Source organism: Elephantulus edwardii, unplaced genomic scaffold (assembly GCF_000299155.1).
Source record: "Elephantulus edwardii isolate Elephantulus edwardi_28Jun2011 unplaced genomic scaffold, EleEdw1.0 scaffold00025, whole genome shotgun sequence".
NCBI classification, from domain to species: domain Eukaryota; kingdom Metazoa; phylum Chordata; class Mammalia; order Macroscelidea; family Macroscelididae; genus Elephantulus; species Elephantulus edwardii.
Genome location: NW_006399775.1, coordinates 15063505 through 15082470, shown reverse-complemented (window position 1 = coordinate 15082470; position 18966 = coordinate 15063505). Strand labels below are relative to the sequence as shown.

The following is an 18966-nucleotide window of genomic DNA, read 5'->3' as shown; positions in this document are numbered from 1 at the left end:
GGAGGCAAGGATTCTAAGGCTCCGTCTAACATACTTTGGACATGTTGCAAGGAGGAACAGGTCCTTGGAGAGGGAAATCATGCTTGGGAGGGTAAAGGGACAGTGCAGAAGGGGAAGGCCCCCTATGAGGTGGATTGATTCAGTGATTTGGGTAATCGGGATGGGTGTATCAGAGACGGTGCGATTGGCACAGGACAGAGCAGAGTATAGGGCTGTTGTACATAGGGTCACTATGAGTTGCAAGCGACTCGATGGCACATAACAACAACAACAACAACAACAACAACAACAACTAATAATACAAGAGGAGATTGCCCATATTTCTCTTGCAGAGCAGCTGGTACCTTTGTGAGCATCTTTGTGTTGGTTGCCCAATTCCTTACCACCAAGCTACCAAAGTTTCCTATTAATTGTGATAGAGGGAGAAAAGATTGATGTCTTCCATGATTTCTTCTTACTTAGATCCACAATCAACACCCTTGTCTTGTAGTAAAGAAATCAAAAGACGTATTGCATTGGGTAAGTCTGTTGTCAAGGACCTCTCCAAAATACTAAGCTCAGTAATGTCAGTGTAAAGACTAAGGTGTGCCTAATACAGGCCAGGGCCTTTGCAATTACTTACTGAGATTAAGGATATCATCGATGAAAAGAGCAAAAGGTCACTGAAAAGAGGGATGTCAGAAGAGAACATTAAAATGGCACTGGAGCATCAAGAAGCCAAAATAGCAAAGAATGAATGGAAATCCAAAATCTCTGTAAATGTTCATTAAAATTATTTTTTAAAAAAAAGTAGCCTAAAGGTGCAACAGTTCAGTACTTGGATACTAATTGAAAAGGTGTCAGTGTGAACCTTCCCAGTAACTCAAGGAGAGAAGCACTTGGTGATACACTTCCATAAAGATTAGGCCCTATGTAGTACTTGTCCTTCTGAGACTGCACTAGTTCGCTCAGCATTATGTTCTCCAGCCTCTCTTAAGTTGCATAGTATTTTTTGAAATTATTGTTCCTGAGTGGTGCATAGTGTTCTGTTGTGTGAATGTATCACAGTTTTTCAATCCATTTGGTCGTGGTTGGATATTTGGGCTCTTATCATGTATGGGAAACCCAGGGGGAGAGGGCTGAGGATAGGCAGGGGTGAAACCACAGGGTTACACAGACTGGTGGGTGGAGGCAGGAGGGGAAGTAAATGGGAAGGACCTGGGTGAAAAGACGGGGCAAGGTCCAATGGTGATTAATTTTATAAAACATAATACATGAGAATGATTGTATGAAACACAATGTGAATGAAGAATAGTGTGAAACACAGTGTATATGAGCTTTGTAAGCATACTACTACTATTAATAAAAAAAAAATTAGGCACCCCCCCCCAAAAAAAAAGAAGCCAAAACAAAGGAAAGAGATACTGAAATAAAAGAGCTGAACAGAAAATGTCAAGGGGCAGCTCGAAAACACAAAGCAAACTACTACAACAGAATGTGTGGATACTTAGATTTGGAGAATAAAAAAGGGAAGAACTTGCTCATGATTTCTCAAGCTGAAAGAACTGCAAAATAAATTCAAGCTTTGAGTTGCAATACTTGGGGATGTTATGGGAAAAACTTTGAATGAGTTAGGAAACATCAAAAGAAGATAGAAGGAAAACACAATCATTGTACCAAAAAAATTGGCTGACACTGAAATGTTTCAGGAAGTATTATATGATCAAGAATCAATGATAATAAAGGAAGAAATTGAAGCTGTATGGAAGGCATTGTCAAAGAATAAGGCCCCAGGAATTGAAAATTAGATACCAATTAAAATGTTTCAAATGACAGATGCAGTCCTGGATGTGCTCACTAGTCTATGCCAGGAAATTTGGAGAACAGCTAGCCAATTGACTGATGTGAAGAGATCAATGTTTATTCCTTTACCAAGAAAGGTGATCCAACACATTGTAGAAATTATCCAACAATATGAGTATCTTAGGAAGGGTCAGTTATGAGTCGGTTAAGACTCAATGGCCCACAACAACGTCAATATCATATTCAAGCAAAATTCTGATGTTAGTTGTTGTTAGATGTCATTGAGTAGAGCATGATCCATCGCTACCCTATGAACAAAAGATCTGAACCCTGCTCTCTTGTGGACCATCCTCACACTTCCTGACACACAAGAGCTTATTGCAACAGTAACTGTATCAATCCACCTGATGAAAGTCTTCCTCTCCTTCACCAACCCTCCACCCTTCCAAGCATCATGTCCTTCTCTAAGGAATAGGCCCTCCTAACAACATGTCCAAAGTATGAGAGGTGAAACCTCACATTTTTTGCCTCCAAAGAGTACCCCAGCTGCACCCTTTCCAAGAAATATCTGTTTGTTCTCTTGGCCATCTATGGGATGTTCAGTGCTCTTCTCCAACACCACAGCTCAAAGGCATCAATTCTTTTTCCGTCAAACTTATTCGTTGTCCAGATCTTGGACACAAAGCTAGTAATCTGAAAGACCATGGTCTGAATCAGACACACCTTAGTCTTCAAACTGACATCACTACTCCTCATTAATTTAGAAATGTCCTTATCTGCGGATTTTCCCAGTGCAATGTGTTTCCTTATTTCCTGACTGTTGGTACCAATGGTGTTAATTGTAGATCCAAGCAAGATGAAGCTGTTGACAGTTTCAATCTCTTCTCCATCCATCATGATGCTGCCTATTCGTCCAGAAATTGAGAATTTTCATCAAATTTTTCAGTCAGTAAGTGACCAAACATGAGATCAAGATACATTAATGATAATTGGTGACTGGAATGCAGAAGTAGGAAGCAGTGAGGAAGAAACAGTAGTTGGAAAATACGGGCTTGGTGATAGAAATGAAGTTTAGAAATAGAGTGAATTTTGTATTTACAATGATTTATTCATTGCAAATACTAATTCTAAAAGACACAGAAGACGACTTTACATGTGGATCTCACCTGATGGGCTGCGTAGGAAACAGACTGACTACCTTTGTAGAAGAAATCATTGGAGAAGCTCAATATCAGCAGTCAAAACTAGGCCAGGGACAGACTGTGGGTCAAATCATTAATTACTCACTTACAAGTTCAAATTGAGGCCAAAGAAAATGAAAATAAGCCCACAGGAATCAAGATAGGATCTTGAATTAATTTCATCTGAATTTCATTATCATCTTAAGAATAGGTTTGACATATTGAACACAAATGATGGAAGACCAGATGAGTTGTGGGATGATATCAAGGATATCATCCATGAAGAAAGCAAAAGGTCATACAAAAACAGAGGAGAAAGAGAAAATCTAAATGGGCATCAGAGGAGACTCTAAAGATTACGCTGAAGTGTTGAGAAGCCAAAACCAAAGGAAAACATGTCAAAGTGAAAGAACTGAACAGATGATTTCAAAGGGCAGCTCTGGAGGATAAAGCAAAGTATTATAATGAAAAGCTGGTGAAAGCAAAGTATTATAATGAAATGTGCAGAGAACTGGAATTAGATAATTAAAAGGGAAGAACTTGCTTGGTATTTCTCAAACTGAAAGAACTGAAAAACAAATTTAAGCCTCATGTTGCAATATTGAGAGATGCTGTGGGCAATATATTGAATGACCCAGAAAGCATCCAAAGAAGTTGGAGGAAGTACACAGAGTCACTGTACAAAAAAATTTCAGGAAGTACCATATGAAATACTGATGTATATCATTAAAAAAACAAAACAAAAAACAACAAGAGCTAGAACAGTACATAGACAGGGAACTCCAGAAGTCAAAAGTGGACTTAAAAGAGGCCATGGCATCAGGAATATCATTGCCAATGGATAGATGGATCCTGGCTGAAAGCAAAGAATACCAGAAAAATGTCTATTTGTGCTTTATTGACTATACAAAGGCATTTGACTGTCAGATCATAAAATATGTCTAACATTGAGAAAACTGGGAATTCCAGAACACTTGATTGTGCTCATGCGAAACCTATACCTAGATGAAGAGGCTGTTGTGTGAACGGAGCAAGACAACAATGCATGGTTTAAAATTAGGAAAGGTGTGTGTCAGGGTTGTATCTTTTCCCCATACCTATTTAATCTATTTGCTAAACAAATTATTTGAGAAGCTGGACTCTATGAAGAAAAATGTGGCATCAGAATTGGAAGAATATCTATCAATAACCTTTGTTATGTAGATGGCAACAATCTCACTTGTTGAAAGTGAGGAGGACTTGAAGAACTTGCTGCAGAAGGTTAAAAACTACAGCCTCCGATGTAAATTGCATCTCAATGTCAAGAAAACAAAGATCCTCACCACTAGACCAATAGGTAACACGATAGAGAAGGGACTGAGACTCTTAATGACTTCATCTTACTTGAATCCACAATCAATACTCTTGGTATCAGCAGTCAGAAGAGCAAGTGATATATTGCACTGAGAAAGTCTGTAGGCAGGGATCTCTCTAAATTATTGGAGAGTAAAGAAGTCACTTTGAGGACTAAGGTCTGCATGGTTCAGCCAGGCACTTTTCAGTCACTTGCCATGCATCTGAGAGCTGGACAATGATTAAAGATGACAGAAGAATTGCTGCCTTGCAAGTGTGGTGTTGGAGAAGAGTGCTAAAGATCCCATGGATTTCCAAAAGAACAAACAGATATGTCTTAAGAGAAGGTGTAGCCAGAATGCTTGTTGGAGGCAAAGATGATGAAGCTTCATCTCACATATTTTGACCATGTTGCTAGAAGAGGTTATTCCTTGGAAAGGGACATCATGCTTGGAAAAGTGAAGGGGTAGCAAAAGATAGGAAGACCTTCAACCAGGTGGGCTGACATGGTGACTGCAGCAATAGGCTTGAGTGTGTCAGAGATTGTGAGGATGGCACAGGATAGTGCAGTGTTCAGATAGGTTGTTCGTAGGGTCACTATGATTCGTATTCAATTCAACAGTACCTAACAACAACAATTATACACCTAGGAGCTGGACAATGAATACAGAAGATAAAAGAATAATCAATCCCTTTGAGTTGCAGTGCTGGAGAATACTGACTACCTCAGGGACTGCAAAAGAGAAAAACCAAACAGATATGTCTTGGAGAAAGTGCAACCAGAGTACTCCTCAGAGGCAAGGATGATGAAGCTTCGTTTCACATACTTTGAGCATGTTGTTAGGAGATGCTATTCCTTGGAAAGGAACGTCATGCTTGGAAAGGTAGAGGGTCAGTGAAGGTGAGGAAGACCTTCAACCTCAGTCAATGCAAGTCTAAAACTGTACTTTATTTTCTGCCACATGCCAGCAATGGCTCTCATTCTGCTTTTTCTTGTGTCAATAAAACTTAGCTTCATTTACCAGTTGATGAGATCAAAACCTCATCATCACAATCATTCTAGACCCTTCTTCTTCTTCATCCACATCTGATCAACTTTATCACGTACTGGTGGTTCTTTGCCATCATCTTACCTTTAAATAAATTGAAGTGTATCATACCTACAGTCTCATTGTAGATTAAACGTTAGGTTGCTAAACAAAAAGATCAGCTGTTTGAACCTGCCAGACGCTCTGAGGGGTAAAGATGGAGAGGTTTTTCTCCTTGGAAACCTGGAGGAAGATCACTGTGCATCGGAATTAGCTCAGTGGTAGTGGGTTTGAGGTTTTGATTTTGTTTGTTTATATGTATAGAAAAGCAGTATCTCAAATCTCAAGGGTTCCAAGCACATGTTTTGCATTTTCTGCCCCAGTAGGAAGCTCTGGTCTTACAGTCTGTAAGGAGTTGTGCTGTTAACCTAAAGGCTACACTTTGGTGGCTTGAATCCATTAGCAGTTCAGTTCCTGATTCCTAAGGGAAGAAAATGAGCATGTGATCGCATGTGATCTACAATCTTAGAAAATCACTAGAGGATCAGCTGTGAGTTAGCTCTGACTGGACAGAAATGAGTTGAATCCTAGAACCACCCAATTCTGCAGAGTCCTGCTTTCATTTATTGAAGAACAGGATCCAAGGAACCAAGCTCTATCTGGGCATTACATGTACTATCTCCTCCTGAGATGTTACTGCTTCTAGGCCCTTACAACGGATAAAGTAAATATATGTGTGTGTAGGAAAACCCTATGTATATACTTATATTTATAAATATTTCCATATGTGTTCATATAAGCATGAGTTTATGCTGATGTTCCTAGCTCTACAGCGATCATTTTAGACTTCTTCCTTTGTGCCTCTTTACTCCAACAATGAGACTTCAAGGGCAACAACTTCCACTATCTGCCATTAATCAAGGGGGATTAATTTCTTTTAATTTAAATTTAATTTTTCAATTTCATGTCCTTGACCTCACTGTCTATAGCCTGCCCATAGTCCAGTATTGAGAAAGTCTGAATTTAGGGGTTTAAAAACCATTGCTGTTGTTGCTGTGTGTGACTACAACTCATAGTGATCCTCTGAACAGCAGATCAAAACCTTGCTCTTTCCTGCACCTTCCTCACCATCTCTGACATCCTCTAATCTATTATTAAAATCACTGCATTATTCCATTTTTTTTTTACATCTGGTATCTTACACTGATGTAATTATGTGCCTTGCACATAGGCAGCAAGTTCCCTGAAACTATGCTTTAGTTTTTTTAGTGGTTTTTTTTTTCTTATATAGGTTTACATATAAAAGTCATATACATTGTGTTTCAATGTCAACCTATCTTGTTGAGGGTCTTCTTCGCGTTCTCTTACCCTCCATCTTTTCCAAATTATGTCTTTTTCCAAGAATTGACTCCTCCTGACAATATTCCCAAAGTAAGTAAGAGGATGTTTCATCATTCTTGCCTTTAAGGAGTACCTTGACTGCACTTTCAGGATAGATTTGCTTGTTCTTTTGGCAGGTAACAGGATATTTAGAACTCTTCTTCACCAACACCACAGTTCAAGGGCAACAATTCTTCTTCTGTCATTCTTATTCATTGCCCAGCTTTCAAATGCTGAGGAAACAATGAAAAAGACCATGGATTGCATTAGGTATATCTTACTCTTTAAAAACTAATATTGTTACTCTTTAAAACTTTGGAGAGGTCTTTGGAAGCAGATTTTCCCCAATGCAACATGTCTTCTGGTTTCTGAACTGCTGCTGTCATAAGTATTAATTTGAGATCCAAACTTAAGGAAATTTTAACAACTTCAATATTTTTTCTTATCTATCATGATGTTGCCTATTGGTCTAGTGGCAAGAATTTTTGTTTTCTTGATGTGGAGATGTAATTCATGTTGAAGATCTTTGTCTTCTTCAGTAAGTGCTTTAAGTCTTTTTTTACTTTCTGAAAATGAGATTGTAATGTAGATTGCTGTTAAATCTTCTTCTAATTCTGTCCAGTTATTTCCACTATTTCTTGTTTTCAAATCATGACTTCTGAACTCTATTATAACCTCATGAGATCAGAGATGCATATGTGGTTGGATGTTGCCCAGACAGACCTTATATAGTACATAAGCATAGTCACTTAATTTCAGAACCCATCACAAAAAAAAGTCAAAGTCAGCAAGTCAATATGATGGATTGCAGCAACTAATGCATTTTCCTTGCAAACAGCAGATGATTGATATGGTTTCCATCCAAGCTGCAGTTATTCTGCAGGAGATGGCAACACAAAATTGGGTATCTCTTATCCTCCACCAAAATGTCATATGCAATGTCTCAGTTAAATCCCAGAGTTGAGCACTGGTCTACAAACAGCAAAGAGGGTCTTTAATGTGCCTTTCTCCATACCTTTTTCAGCCAATATGCTGAACAGATCACTTGGGAGGTTGGACTTTATGAAGAATGTGGCTTCAGGACTGGAGGAAGATTCAGCAGCAGCCTGTGTTATGCAACTGACACAACCTTGCTCACCAAAACTGGGGACTGGAAATGTTTGCTCTAGAAGGTCAAGATTGGGGGCAGGGGGATTTTATACCAATGAAGGAATTTTTCTTTTACTTTTCAAAGAGAGGACTGAACTGGGGAGAAGGAATGGGCAGGGAGAAAAGTGCAATAATGAATGAATGGAAATCCAAAATCTCTGTAAATGTTCATTAAAATTAATAAAATAAAATTTAAAAAATAAAAGTACCCATGCTGCTGCTAATGACAATATTACGACTTACTCTACTATTCGAGAACTATTTTTATGTAATTAATGTATGCTTTCTTGTTTATAAATGCCTGATTTAAAAAGAAAAAAAGAAACCGCTTGGCATATTTATCTAAAAAAAAAAATAAAAGTAACATAAAAAAGAGTAAAGTTCCATCTCAAAAAAGAATTAAACAATTAACAAATTCAATCCCCATTGATGATAAAAATTCTTAGTCACATAGAATGAAATTATTGATAAACTTCATTTCTTAATTTACCATGATGTGGTTTATTGATCCAATTGTGAGGATTTCTGTTTGGTTCACGCTCAAGTGAAATCTATGCTGAAAGCTGTAATTCTTTACCTTCATGAGTAAATACTTTAAGTCATTTTCATCAAACAAAACTGTGCCATCTACATACATCAGATTGTTAGGGATTCCAACCAAGCCCCAATTCTTATGCCAAGATTTTCTTCATTATAGTCCAGCTTCTCAGATTGTTTATTGAGAATAAAGGTTCAATAAACCGGTTTGTTTGTTAAAAAAAGTCAAAGATTGTCACCTTCAATATAGATTGCATGTCAACATCAAGAAAACATAGACCCTTAGCACCAGACCAATAGGCAGTATCATGATGTTGTTGTGTACCATCGAGTTGGAACCAACACATAGCTGACCCAGTAGGTTTTTAGAGGCTGAAATCCCATGGAAGGAGATTGCCCATCCTTCTCCCACAAAACAGGTGATGGATTCGAACCACAAGCCTTTAGGATTGCAGTACAGATTCTTACCACTAGGGCGCCAGAGCTTCCTAGTATCGTGAGAGATTTGAAAAGATTGAGGTAGTCAATGATTTCATCTTGCTCAGATTCACACTCTTGGCACCAACAGTTAGGAAATCAGAAGACCAGTTGCACTGGAAAAATCCGTTGTCAGGGACCTCTCCAGAGTGCTGAAGAGCAGTGAACTATGCCAGTCTAGAGACTAAGGTACACCTGATGCAGGCCATGGTCTTCTCATGCTTACTATGCTTCTGAGAGCTGGACAATGATTAAGGACGACAGAAGAAAACTCAAAGCCTTTGAATTGGGGTGCTGGAGAAGAGTATTGACCATAAAAACTGTGGAGAGAACAAACAGGTCTGTCCTGGAGAAAGTGAACCAAGTTGCTCCTTGGAGATGAGGGTTTTGAAGTCCGTCACACACTTTGTGCATGTTGTCAGGAGGGGCCAGTCCTTGGAGAAGGATATTATGCTTGGAAGGGTGGAGGGACAGCGTTAGAGAAGACCCAGGATGAGATGCACTGACACGGTGACTATGACAATTGGGTCAGATGTGTCAGAGATGGTGAGGTTGGCTTAGGATCCATTGTTCATAGGGTTGATATAAGTCATAGTTGACTCACCAGCACATAACAACAACAGTGTGCCTTGTGACCGGCATTGTGATAATGACCACCACCACCATCAATATCATCACTCTTTGACCACTATCTATGAGCATCTGCTCTGTATCAAGCAGGTCTCTGGTGTGCAACATTGCTCTAAGGCTATCTGCATTTCCTAGAATAGAAAATCAGGGTACAGAGACAAGAAATTATTTCTGAAAGTTATCCAGTTGCTGAGCCACAGGGGCAGAATTCAAAGTGTGGTTGTTACAATTCTAAATAAAATTCTATAACTTTGTGTAGTGTAATGCAGTTACTCTCCTGTTTCTCCCTCAGTTGCCCTGTCCACTTTTTCTTTTGCTTGTCAGCCTCTCCCCTTGAGTACTCCCTAGTTTCTGGCATACCTTCAAGACAAAATTCTCTTTTCACCTACGTGTTTTCAACCATGGTAAGTACAGTGTTTTTGTAAACCCTCAAAGTAGTACTAATCCTAATCTGTCATAACTTTATTTCTAATTCTCTCCCACACCATCCAAAGTTATATCCCTTGAGGACAGAAACTGTCTATTTCAGTGGATCTTCAATACTAGTACAAGGCTTGGCTCTTTACTCAAAAGTTTATGGGATGCTATATACAACCATTGGCCTCTATTTGCCATGAACAGAAAAAAAGAGAGTCAAGAAGACGATGACAAAATGAAATGCATGACTAATTGTCTTCATGAACAACTGCCTTCTTTGCAATAAGATCAGTGGAATTGAGTTGTACCTGGCTTCACCATTACTGAAAATTTTGATCAAAGATTCTGTTGAAGAATCCTGATCAAGAGGGGGGGAAAGTAGATCAGAATTTTAGATGGAAGATCAGAGGGGAGAGAGTAAGACCTTCTTGACAATGACTGCAAAAATAGGCTTGAACCGTTATGCTGAATGAACTAACTCAGTACTATAAGGACAAATACTGTATAAAATGATTATAGTAGAATGAGTATGAGGGTGGGGGGAGGAGATAGAAGCAGAGATAATAAGACTATTGAAGGATAATGAAAGGTTCTAATCAGTTGTTAATAGTGTCATTATGAATTGTAGTCAACTTAATGACATCTAACAATAGAATCCAGACTTCTTGAACCATTGAAAATGGATGAGTCTTAGAAACTATCACCCTGAGATAATTTTTAAATCAGAAATATTCCTAATTTCTCACTTAAACACTATTTTAGCTTAAGAAGTGAAGACTGTCTATTTGAACATTGTACTCTTAAAGAATTATCTTTATGAAATCAAATTATCAAAAATAACTAGAAAGTGTAGACAGGAACCTTAAGAGACAGTGAGTTTATGTCAATGAGCAAGGAGCAATGAATAATGTAATCAATGGCTTTCTAGTGCAATTTTTAGGATCTCCTCTGACATCCATTTTAGTCTTTTATTTCACCTTGTCTTTGTAATGTCTTTTGCTTTCTTTTTTTGTTATTAATTTTAATGAAAGTTTATAGAGACTTAGGGTTTCCAGTCATGCATTGTTGTACTTTTCTCCCTACCCACCCCCTCCTGCCTTTTGCTTTCTTTATGAATGATATCTTTGATGTTATCCCACAACTTATCTGGTCTTTGATCATGCCTCAAACCTATTCTTGAGATAAGTTTTAAATTCAGGTGGGATAGACTCAAAGTTGTATTTTGGTTCATATGGACTTGTTTTAATTTTCTTTAGCTTCAATTTGAACTTGTATGTGATAATTGACCCTCTGTTCTACAGTCAGCAGTTGGTCCAGTTTTAACTGATAGGGTTTCTCCAAAGACATTTTTCCACAAATGTAGTCAATATAATTCTTGTGTAGTCCATCAAGTGAGGCTCATGGGGATAGGTACTGTGTGTGGTTTTCTTTTTTTTTAAACCAGTATTTGCAATTAACAAGTCACTGACTGTACAAAAGTTGTTCAATCTCCAGCCTCATTTCTGTCATCAAGTCTGTAATTTCTGACTACTAGTCCTTTTCCTCCCAAACTTTGGCATTCCAGTCACCAATTATTATTAATGCATCTTGATTACATGTTGGAGAATTTCAGATTGCAAAAGTTGGTGGTGGTTGTTGTTATTAGGTGCTGTCAAGTCGAGCATGACTCATAGTGACCCTGGGAATGAAAGATCTGAATCCTATTCTATCCTGCGCCATCCTCACACTTCCTGACACACAAGAGTCCATTGCAGAAGTCACCATCTCAGTCCACCTGGTTGAGAGTCTTCCTCTCCTTTGGCAACCTTCCACCCTTCCCAGTATCATGTCCTTCTACAAGGAATACACCTCCTAGCAATATGTCCAAAGTATGTTAAGTGAAGCCTCATCATTCTTGCCTCCAAAGAGGACTCCGGCTGCACCCTCTCCAAGACATCTGCTTCTCTTGATCGACCATTGGACGTTCAGTGCTCTTCTCTAACATCACAGCTCAAAGGCGTTATTATTTTTCTGTCATCCTTATTCATTATCCAGCTCTCAGATGCATAGCAAGTAATTGGGAAGACTGACTTAGACACACCTTAGTCTTCAAATTGACATCATTAGTCCTCAATAGTTTGAAAAGGCCTTTAGCTGTTTATTTTTTCCAGTGCAATGTGTCTCCTTATTTACTGACTGCTGGTACCAAGATTGTTAATTGTGGGTCCAATCAAGATGAAGCTGTTGACAGTTTCAATCTTCTCTCCATCTATCTTGAGGCTGTCTATTGGTCCAGTGATAAGAAGTTTTGTTTTCCTGACATTGAGATGCAATCCATATGGTAGGTTGCATTCCTTGATCTTCTGCAACAAGTGTTTCAAGTCTTCCTCACTTTGAGCAAGCAACACTGGGTCATCTGCATAACACAGGTTATTAATGAGTCTCCTTCCAATTCTGATGCCACATTCCTCCTAGAGTCCAGCTTCTTGGATAATTTTCTCAGCACACAGATTGAATAGGTGTATAGAGAGAATACAAGCCTGGCACACTCCTTTCCCAATTCCAAACCATGCAGTTCTCCCCTGCTCCATTTGTACAACAGCCTCCAGGTACAGGTATAGGTTCCACATGAGCACAAAAGATTTCTACTCTTTTCAATGTCAGTCACAACTTGTCATGATCCACACAGTCAAATGTCTTGGCATAGTCAATAAAGCAAATACAGATGTTCTTTAAAAAAAAAAAGTTAGTAGAAATCCCCAATTTCATCCTCTTCAGCTTTTGTTGTGCAGCTATTTGACTAAAAGTTGTATTAAGGTCTTTCTTGTATATAAATGGATAGCACTCTATTACTTAAAGCAATGTACTTCGGGATACAATCTTGAAATGGTGTAATTTACTATGAATGCAACATCATTCTTTCTCATTTTTTAATTCTTGTCATAATAGATCATATGATTGATTCAAAATGGCCAATATCCCTCCATCTCAGCTCACTAATGCCTAAAATATATAACTTGATGTGTTCCATTTCATTTTTGGCAGCGTCAAATTTTCCTAGATTCATACCTTGTACATTTTGTGTTCCAATTATAAATGAATGTTTGCATCTGTTTCTTCTCATTTTAAATAAGTTTGAATGTGGGCTCTACCTCCAGTACGACATCTAACAGTGTTTCTCCATTGTTCAAAGGGTTTTCAAAGATCTGTTGTTTCTGAAGTGGATGGCCAATCCTGCTTCCTGGTCTGTCTTGCAAACCAAGTCACTGCAGTAAAGCAAACTGACAGACAAGTACTGTACTCATAAGAGTAAATGATGAACAAGCAAGAATGTAAGACTCTAAGCTATAAAATAATCAGTAATATGCAAATCACTCCCCCAGTACTTAAAACTGACAATTTACTGATGTATCCCTAAGAGCAAACCCTAAAAACAAGGAAGTATGCAGATATCATGGCACAGTGAGGCCCGCTGCAGTTTCAGCTTCATTCCAGGCCTCAGGCCCAGGCAGTGGAAGTGGGGATGGGGGTGGGGCAGCACTGTGCAAAATCTAATGAAATCCAAAATGGACTCACAGCTGACCCTCCTGGGAGTTTCTACCGGTGGGTTTCAACCTTAAGAAAACACAGCATTTGGGTCAGCAACCAACTCCCTAAGGACAAGGCTACCAGTGGTCTCAATCAGAAAATTAGAACTGCTAAATGAAAGAAGACTAATATACCGCTCTCAATATTGACCACTGTCACTTCAATCTCTGGTTCCCTTTTTTGCCTTTGGAAATCACCACTGAAAAGTCATTAGCCAAATCTCAGGAAGTCTGTAGTGCCAGGAAGAGAAACGTCCAGACCAGACTATATTGTTTATTAAAAAATTGCATCCCCTAACAACAAGAAAACCATGCCAAGTATAATTGTATTTATGGAAGGCAAATCAAATCCCCAAAATGCAAAGGCTCAAATACAAGGAAGTTCATCAGATAAAGGTTAATTCAGTGCTATCTTTTCATCTTGCTTAATTCAAAGGTTTAGAAAAGAAAAACTGTGTTTTCAATCAATTTCCAGTCTAAAATACATCAATCACTTTCTTCCCTACATGCCAACATTGTCAGCTTAATTGATTGATGCTGAAAATCCTGCCATTATGGAAGGGAAATAAGGCTAAAGGTCAAGGGATGTGACTGGGGATAAAAGGTCAGTGCAGAACATATAAATGGAGAGACATTAAGGAGATATCAAGACTCACTGGAAAACAGGAGGGTTTCTTGGAGAAGATATCCAAGTGACCTATGCTATAGGTTCTGTGGGTGGATTCCCAAACAACAATGTTGTTAATAATATTATTGTTGTTAGCTGTCATCACATCAGCCCTCAACTCCTGGCAACTCCATGCATAGTAAAATGAAGCACTGCCTAGTCTTCTGCCATCCCAATGATTGGTTGAGAATCAGACTGTCATGGTCCGTAGAGTTTTTGTTGGCTGTTTTTTCCAGAAGTAGACAACCAAGCCTTTCTTTCCAGTCTGTTCTAATTTGGAAATTCCACAGAAACCTGCTCAGCATAATGGCAACGTATAAGCCATTCTGATAGATGATTGGCTCTGCAAAAATTGCATTGAGTTAGGAATTGAACCTGATTCACCTGCACAGGTGAGGATTCTACCACTGAATCACGAATGGAGTACTAAAATAAGAAACCAAACATACTGCCATTGATTGTGCTGATTCCAACCTCTAGTGACCTTATAGGACAGATGCATATGACCCATAGGGTTCTCAAGGCTATAAAGCTTAGTGGAAGCAAACCATCAAGTCTGTCTCCTACTGAACGGAGAGTGTGTTTGAACTGCTAATCATCTAGTTAGTGGCCAAATGCTTTACCACAATACATTCAGGACACAAATGAAATTCACAGGCTCTTGGACGTATTAGTGTATAGACATGGACAAATTGCTGCAATTTTCTTTAATTCTTCTTCTGTAAACCACAGTATCAATTCTCAACTTGCAAAGTTGCTGTGTAATTTTTTTTTAAAAAAGCAATAATGCATGAAAAGTGCTTACAACAAATCTGGCATATAGCAATGGTTCAATAAATGCAGATGACACAACCTTGCCTGCTGAAACTGAAGAATACCTGAAGCACTTGCTGCAAAAAGTCAAGGACTGTAGTCTTCAATATAGATTAAAGCTCAATATCAAGAAGACAAAGATTCTATCCACTAGACCAATTGGAAGCACCATATTAGATGGAGAAGAGATTGAGGTTGTTAGCAATTACAGCTTGCTCGGATCCACAATCAACACTCTTAACACCAGAAGTCAAGAAATCAAAAGACAACTTGCATTGGGAAAATCTGCTGTCATGGACCTCTCCAGAGTGCAGAAGAGCAATGATGTCAGAATAGATACAAAGGTGTGCCTAATCCAGGCCATCGTCTTCTCAATTACTTGTTATGCTTCAGAGAGTTAGACAATGACTAAAGATGACAGAAGAAGAATAGAATAGATGCCTTTGAGTTATGGTGCTGGAGAAGAGTCTTGAACATACCATGGACTGTCAAGAAAACAAATAGATCTGTCTTGGAGAGGGCTAAACCAAGTCTCTCGTTGGAGGCTAGGATTTTGAAGCTTTGCCTCACTTACTTTGGGCATGTGGCCAGGAGAGATTGGTCCTTGGAGAAGGACATCATGCTCGGATGTGTTGGGGGACAGCACAGGAGAGGAGGATCTCAGATGAGATGGATTGATACAATAATTGGGGCGATGGGGGTTGGTGTGTCAGAATTAGTGAGACTGGCTCAGGACAGGGAAGGCTTCAGAGCTGCTGTACATAGGGTTGCTATACATTGCAGGTGACTCAATGGCACATAACAATAATAATATACTATGGCATGTTTGGAAACAGGAGTGACATCCACTTCTTAAGTAACATGCCTCCAGAAACTCTATGAACTTTGATAAATGTCGATAGTTGTAGAGGGGCTTTAGGCCTTTTGTTCATAGGGCCACTATGAGTCATGCTCGACTTGAAGGCAATCAATAACAACAACATTACTCTATTGAGAAGTCAAGGAACCATAGTGGCACAGTAATTAAAGCACTTGGCTGCTAACAAAAAACCTAGTTCCAACCCACCATTGTCTGTGTGGAAGATATGCAAGCCTACTTCCATAAATATTTACAGCCTTGAAAATCTTGTAAGACAGCTCTACTCTGTCCTACAAAAGTCACTCTGGGGTGGAATCTACTGGATGAAAGTGAATTTTGGTTTGGTTTGGATTTGGGTTGACTCAAATCTTCTACTCTGAGTTCTTAACTATTCTTCCAAACCCACACAGAGTGGCTCATTCTTCAGAGAGATCTAGAGATGACTCACCTTGCCCAGATGACATATATATAGTATTAAGTGCCATGACAGAGTAGGAAACAAGTCTGACTCCAGAATCAATTCTGCTTCCTAGAAGAGAAAACGCAAATCTGGGGGTAGAATGAGCTAGGAAGATCTTACAGGGCAGGCACTCCTCTATCCATGGCACTTTCTCCTTTCCCACTTTGAACTCTTCTGCTTGCTCACCTTTCAAACCTCTTTTCACCACATCTCCCCACACCCTATGTGGACTGGATTGGTCTTTGAAGGACCTAAGAATACCCAAGAATCCGCTAGAAAAGGAGCAGTGCCTATGTGTAAGCCTAGTAAGCACTTTTGTTAGGAACCAAAGTGGGTTCATACTCAGCTTTTTTATTTTAGACAATAAAACCAGATGACTTTTAAAATATGACATAATTCACTATGCATTTGGCTGGTAATTGAAAGGTCAGCGGTTCAAACCCACCAACCACTCCTATAAAGATTTATGGCCCTGGAAACCAGTGGAGGGTCATGATGAGCTGGCTGGCATCAACTCGGAAAGTGGGATTTTTGTAACTTGTTTTTAATATCTGTTGTAGAATAGGCGTTTTACTCAAGTTTTCTTCTATATTTTAATATGCAATTCTCCACCCCACCCTCATCCCCCACTCCCAGTGTTTGGTCCTATTGTATAAAAGAGGAGTCTGAGATTCCTGAAGGTGACTCGACAAGGGCAAGGCCAGAAAGTCATTTTGAGTCTAGGATGTAAACCCACCAAGGCCGCATCTCACTGTTGCCTGGGAGCAGAGGGAGGAGCTGTTAGGATGGAGGGAGGAGGGGAGAGAGGGCGAGGTCCTAGTGGTGCGCGCTGACGACAGCAGGTGATTTTTTTCTGCAGCGCCCTTTCTCTCAGCATCTTTCCGAGATTTTTTTTTTTTTTAATTGGTGAGTGGAAGAAAAGGGTGGGGCCGCTCCCCTGCAGCAGAGGCGGCAGCAGCGGCGGCAGCAGCTACAGCACCAGTGAAGGCAGCAGCAGCGGTAGGAGCAGCATCACTCAGGCTCCGCTGGACGTGACGCCTCCAAGCCCTGCTAGGTGGCTGGCTGCACCCTGCTAGGTGACCAGCTGCATCCTCTCACTCCGCAGCCACACAGCCAGGCCCTTTCTCTGCGCCATGGCTTAAGCCTCAGCCACCTCTCTTCGCATCGCCTCTCTCGGCCGGGGTCTGAGCGCCGCTGCAGCCGCAGGGAGGGGTGCGTCCCAGACGCTCTAGTTGGGGACGCAGTGCTTCTGCCCTACTGCGCCTGCACCCGACTGCGCTCCCGAGACGTTTGCAGGAGGCTCCCAGAGGCGTTTACAGCTGGTAATCAAGGGATATTTGAGATTATTTTAGCAATAGCTTTGCTGGCCCAACCTTGAGGGTCGGGCTCTCTCTCCAGCTTGCTCCCTAAGGGAGGTGGGTAAGGTAGCTGACCAGGGGGGGAAAACCTGGTAACAACCATATTGACTAGTTGGGGGCCACAGGGCTTAAGGAAGAGTAGAACCACAAAAAGAGAGAACCAGCTTTTGCGGCCAGCATCATGGCGTGGCCATGCATCACACGGGCTTGCTGCATCGCCCGCTTCTGGAACCAGTTGGACAAGGCGGACATCGCTGTACCGCTGGTTTTCACCAAGTACTCAGAGGCCACGGAGCACCCGGGCGCCCCACCGCAGCAGCAGGCGCAGCTGACACAGGCGCCCCCTTCCGCGCGCGCGGTCGCCATAGAGACACAGCCCGCCCAAGGAGAGTTGGATGCAGTTGCCCGGGCAACAGGGTCGGCGCCAGGGCCGAGTGGTGACCGCGAGGCGGCCGCGCCCGTAGGCAGGAGCGGCCGGGTCTCCTCTTCCGGCACAGGCCCAGCAGACTCGGTGATGCGTCAGGACTACCGCGCCTGGAAAGTGCAGCGGCCCGAGCCGAGCTGTCGGCCGCGCAGCGAGTACCAGCTGTCAGACGCACCCTTTGAGCGAGAGACCCAATACCAAAAGGACTTCCGTGCCTGGCCGCTGCCACGCCGCGGGGACCACCCGTGGATCCCTAAGCCTATGCCGATCCCCCCGTCCACCCAGGCTCCAGCGCCCGTCCTGGGAGTGCCTAAGCGTCGGCCGAAGAGCCAAGAGCGTTGGCCCGCCCAAGCCGCCACCGAGGCCCCGGGGCAGGAAGAGGCGCCTGGCGGAGTGAGTAGCATTGCGGCAGCCGGAAAGCCGTCAGGCGCGGACGAGCGCGACACACGGAGGAAAGCCGGGCCTGCCTGGATGGCGCGTCGGCCGAAAAGCCAGGAGCGCTGGCCCGCCCAGGCCGCCCCTGAGGCCCGGGGGCACGAGGAGACCCCTGGAGGAGCCGGTGGCCTTCCTGCCGCGGGAAAGCCGTCAGGTCCAGACGACTATGACATCCGGAAGAAGGCCGGACCCGCTGGCATGCTGAGCGGCCTGAAAAGCCAGGAGCGCTGGCTCGCGCACGGTACCACTGAGGTCATGGGGAGGGAGGAGGCCCCTGGAGGAGCCGGTGGCCTTCCCGCCGCTGGAAAGCCATCAGGCCCGGACGACCATGACATCCGAAGGAAAGCCGGCGCTGCCGGGATACTGAGCGGGCTGCAGAGCCAGGAGCGCTGGCCCGCGCACGGTACCACTGAGGTCATGGGGAAAGAGGAGGCCCCTGGGGGAGCAGGTGGCCTTCCCGCCGCGGGAAAG

The 18966-nt window shown here is 41.7% G+C and overlaps 1 protein-coding gene across 1 annotated transcript in view; it reads left to right on the top strand.

Annotated features, from left to right (window-relative positions):
• The first annotated feature begins 17784 nt into the window (after nucleotides 1-17784).
• Nucleotides 17785-18966, top strand: part of MAP6 (microtubule-associated protein 6) — a 98389-nt gene continuing 97207 nt past the window's right edge. Inside the window, exon 1 of the mRNA XM_006882861.1 lies at nucleotides 17785-18516. Coding sequence (XP_006882923.1) covers nucleotides 17818-18516 — 699 coding nt within the window. The 5' untranslated portion in view covers nucleotides 17785-17817. The remainder of the gene's footprint in view (nucleotides 18517-18966) is intronic.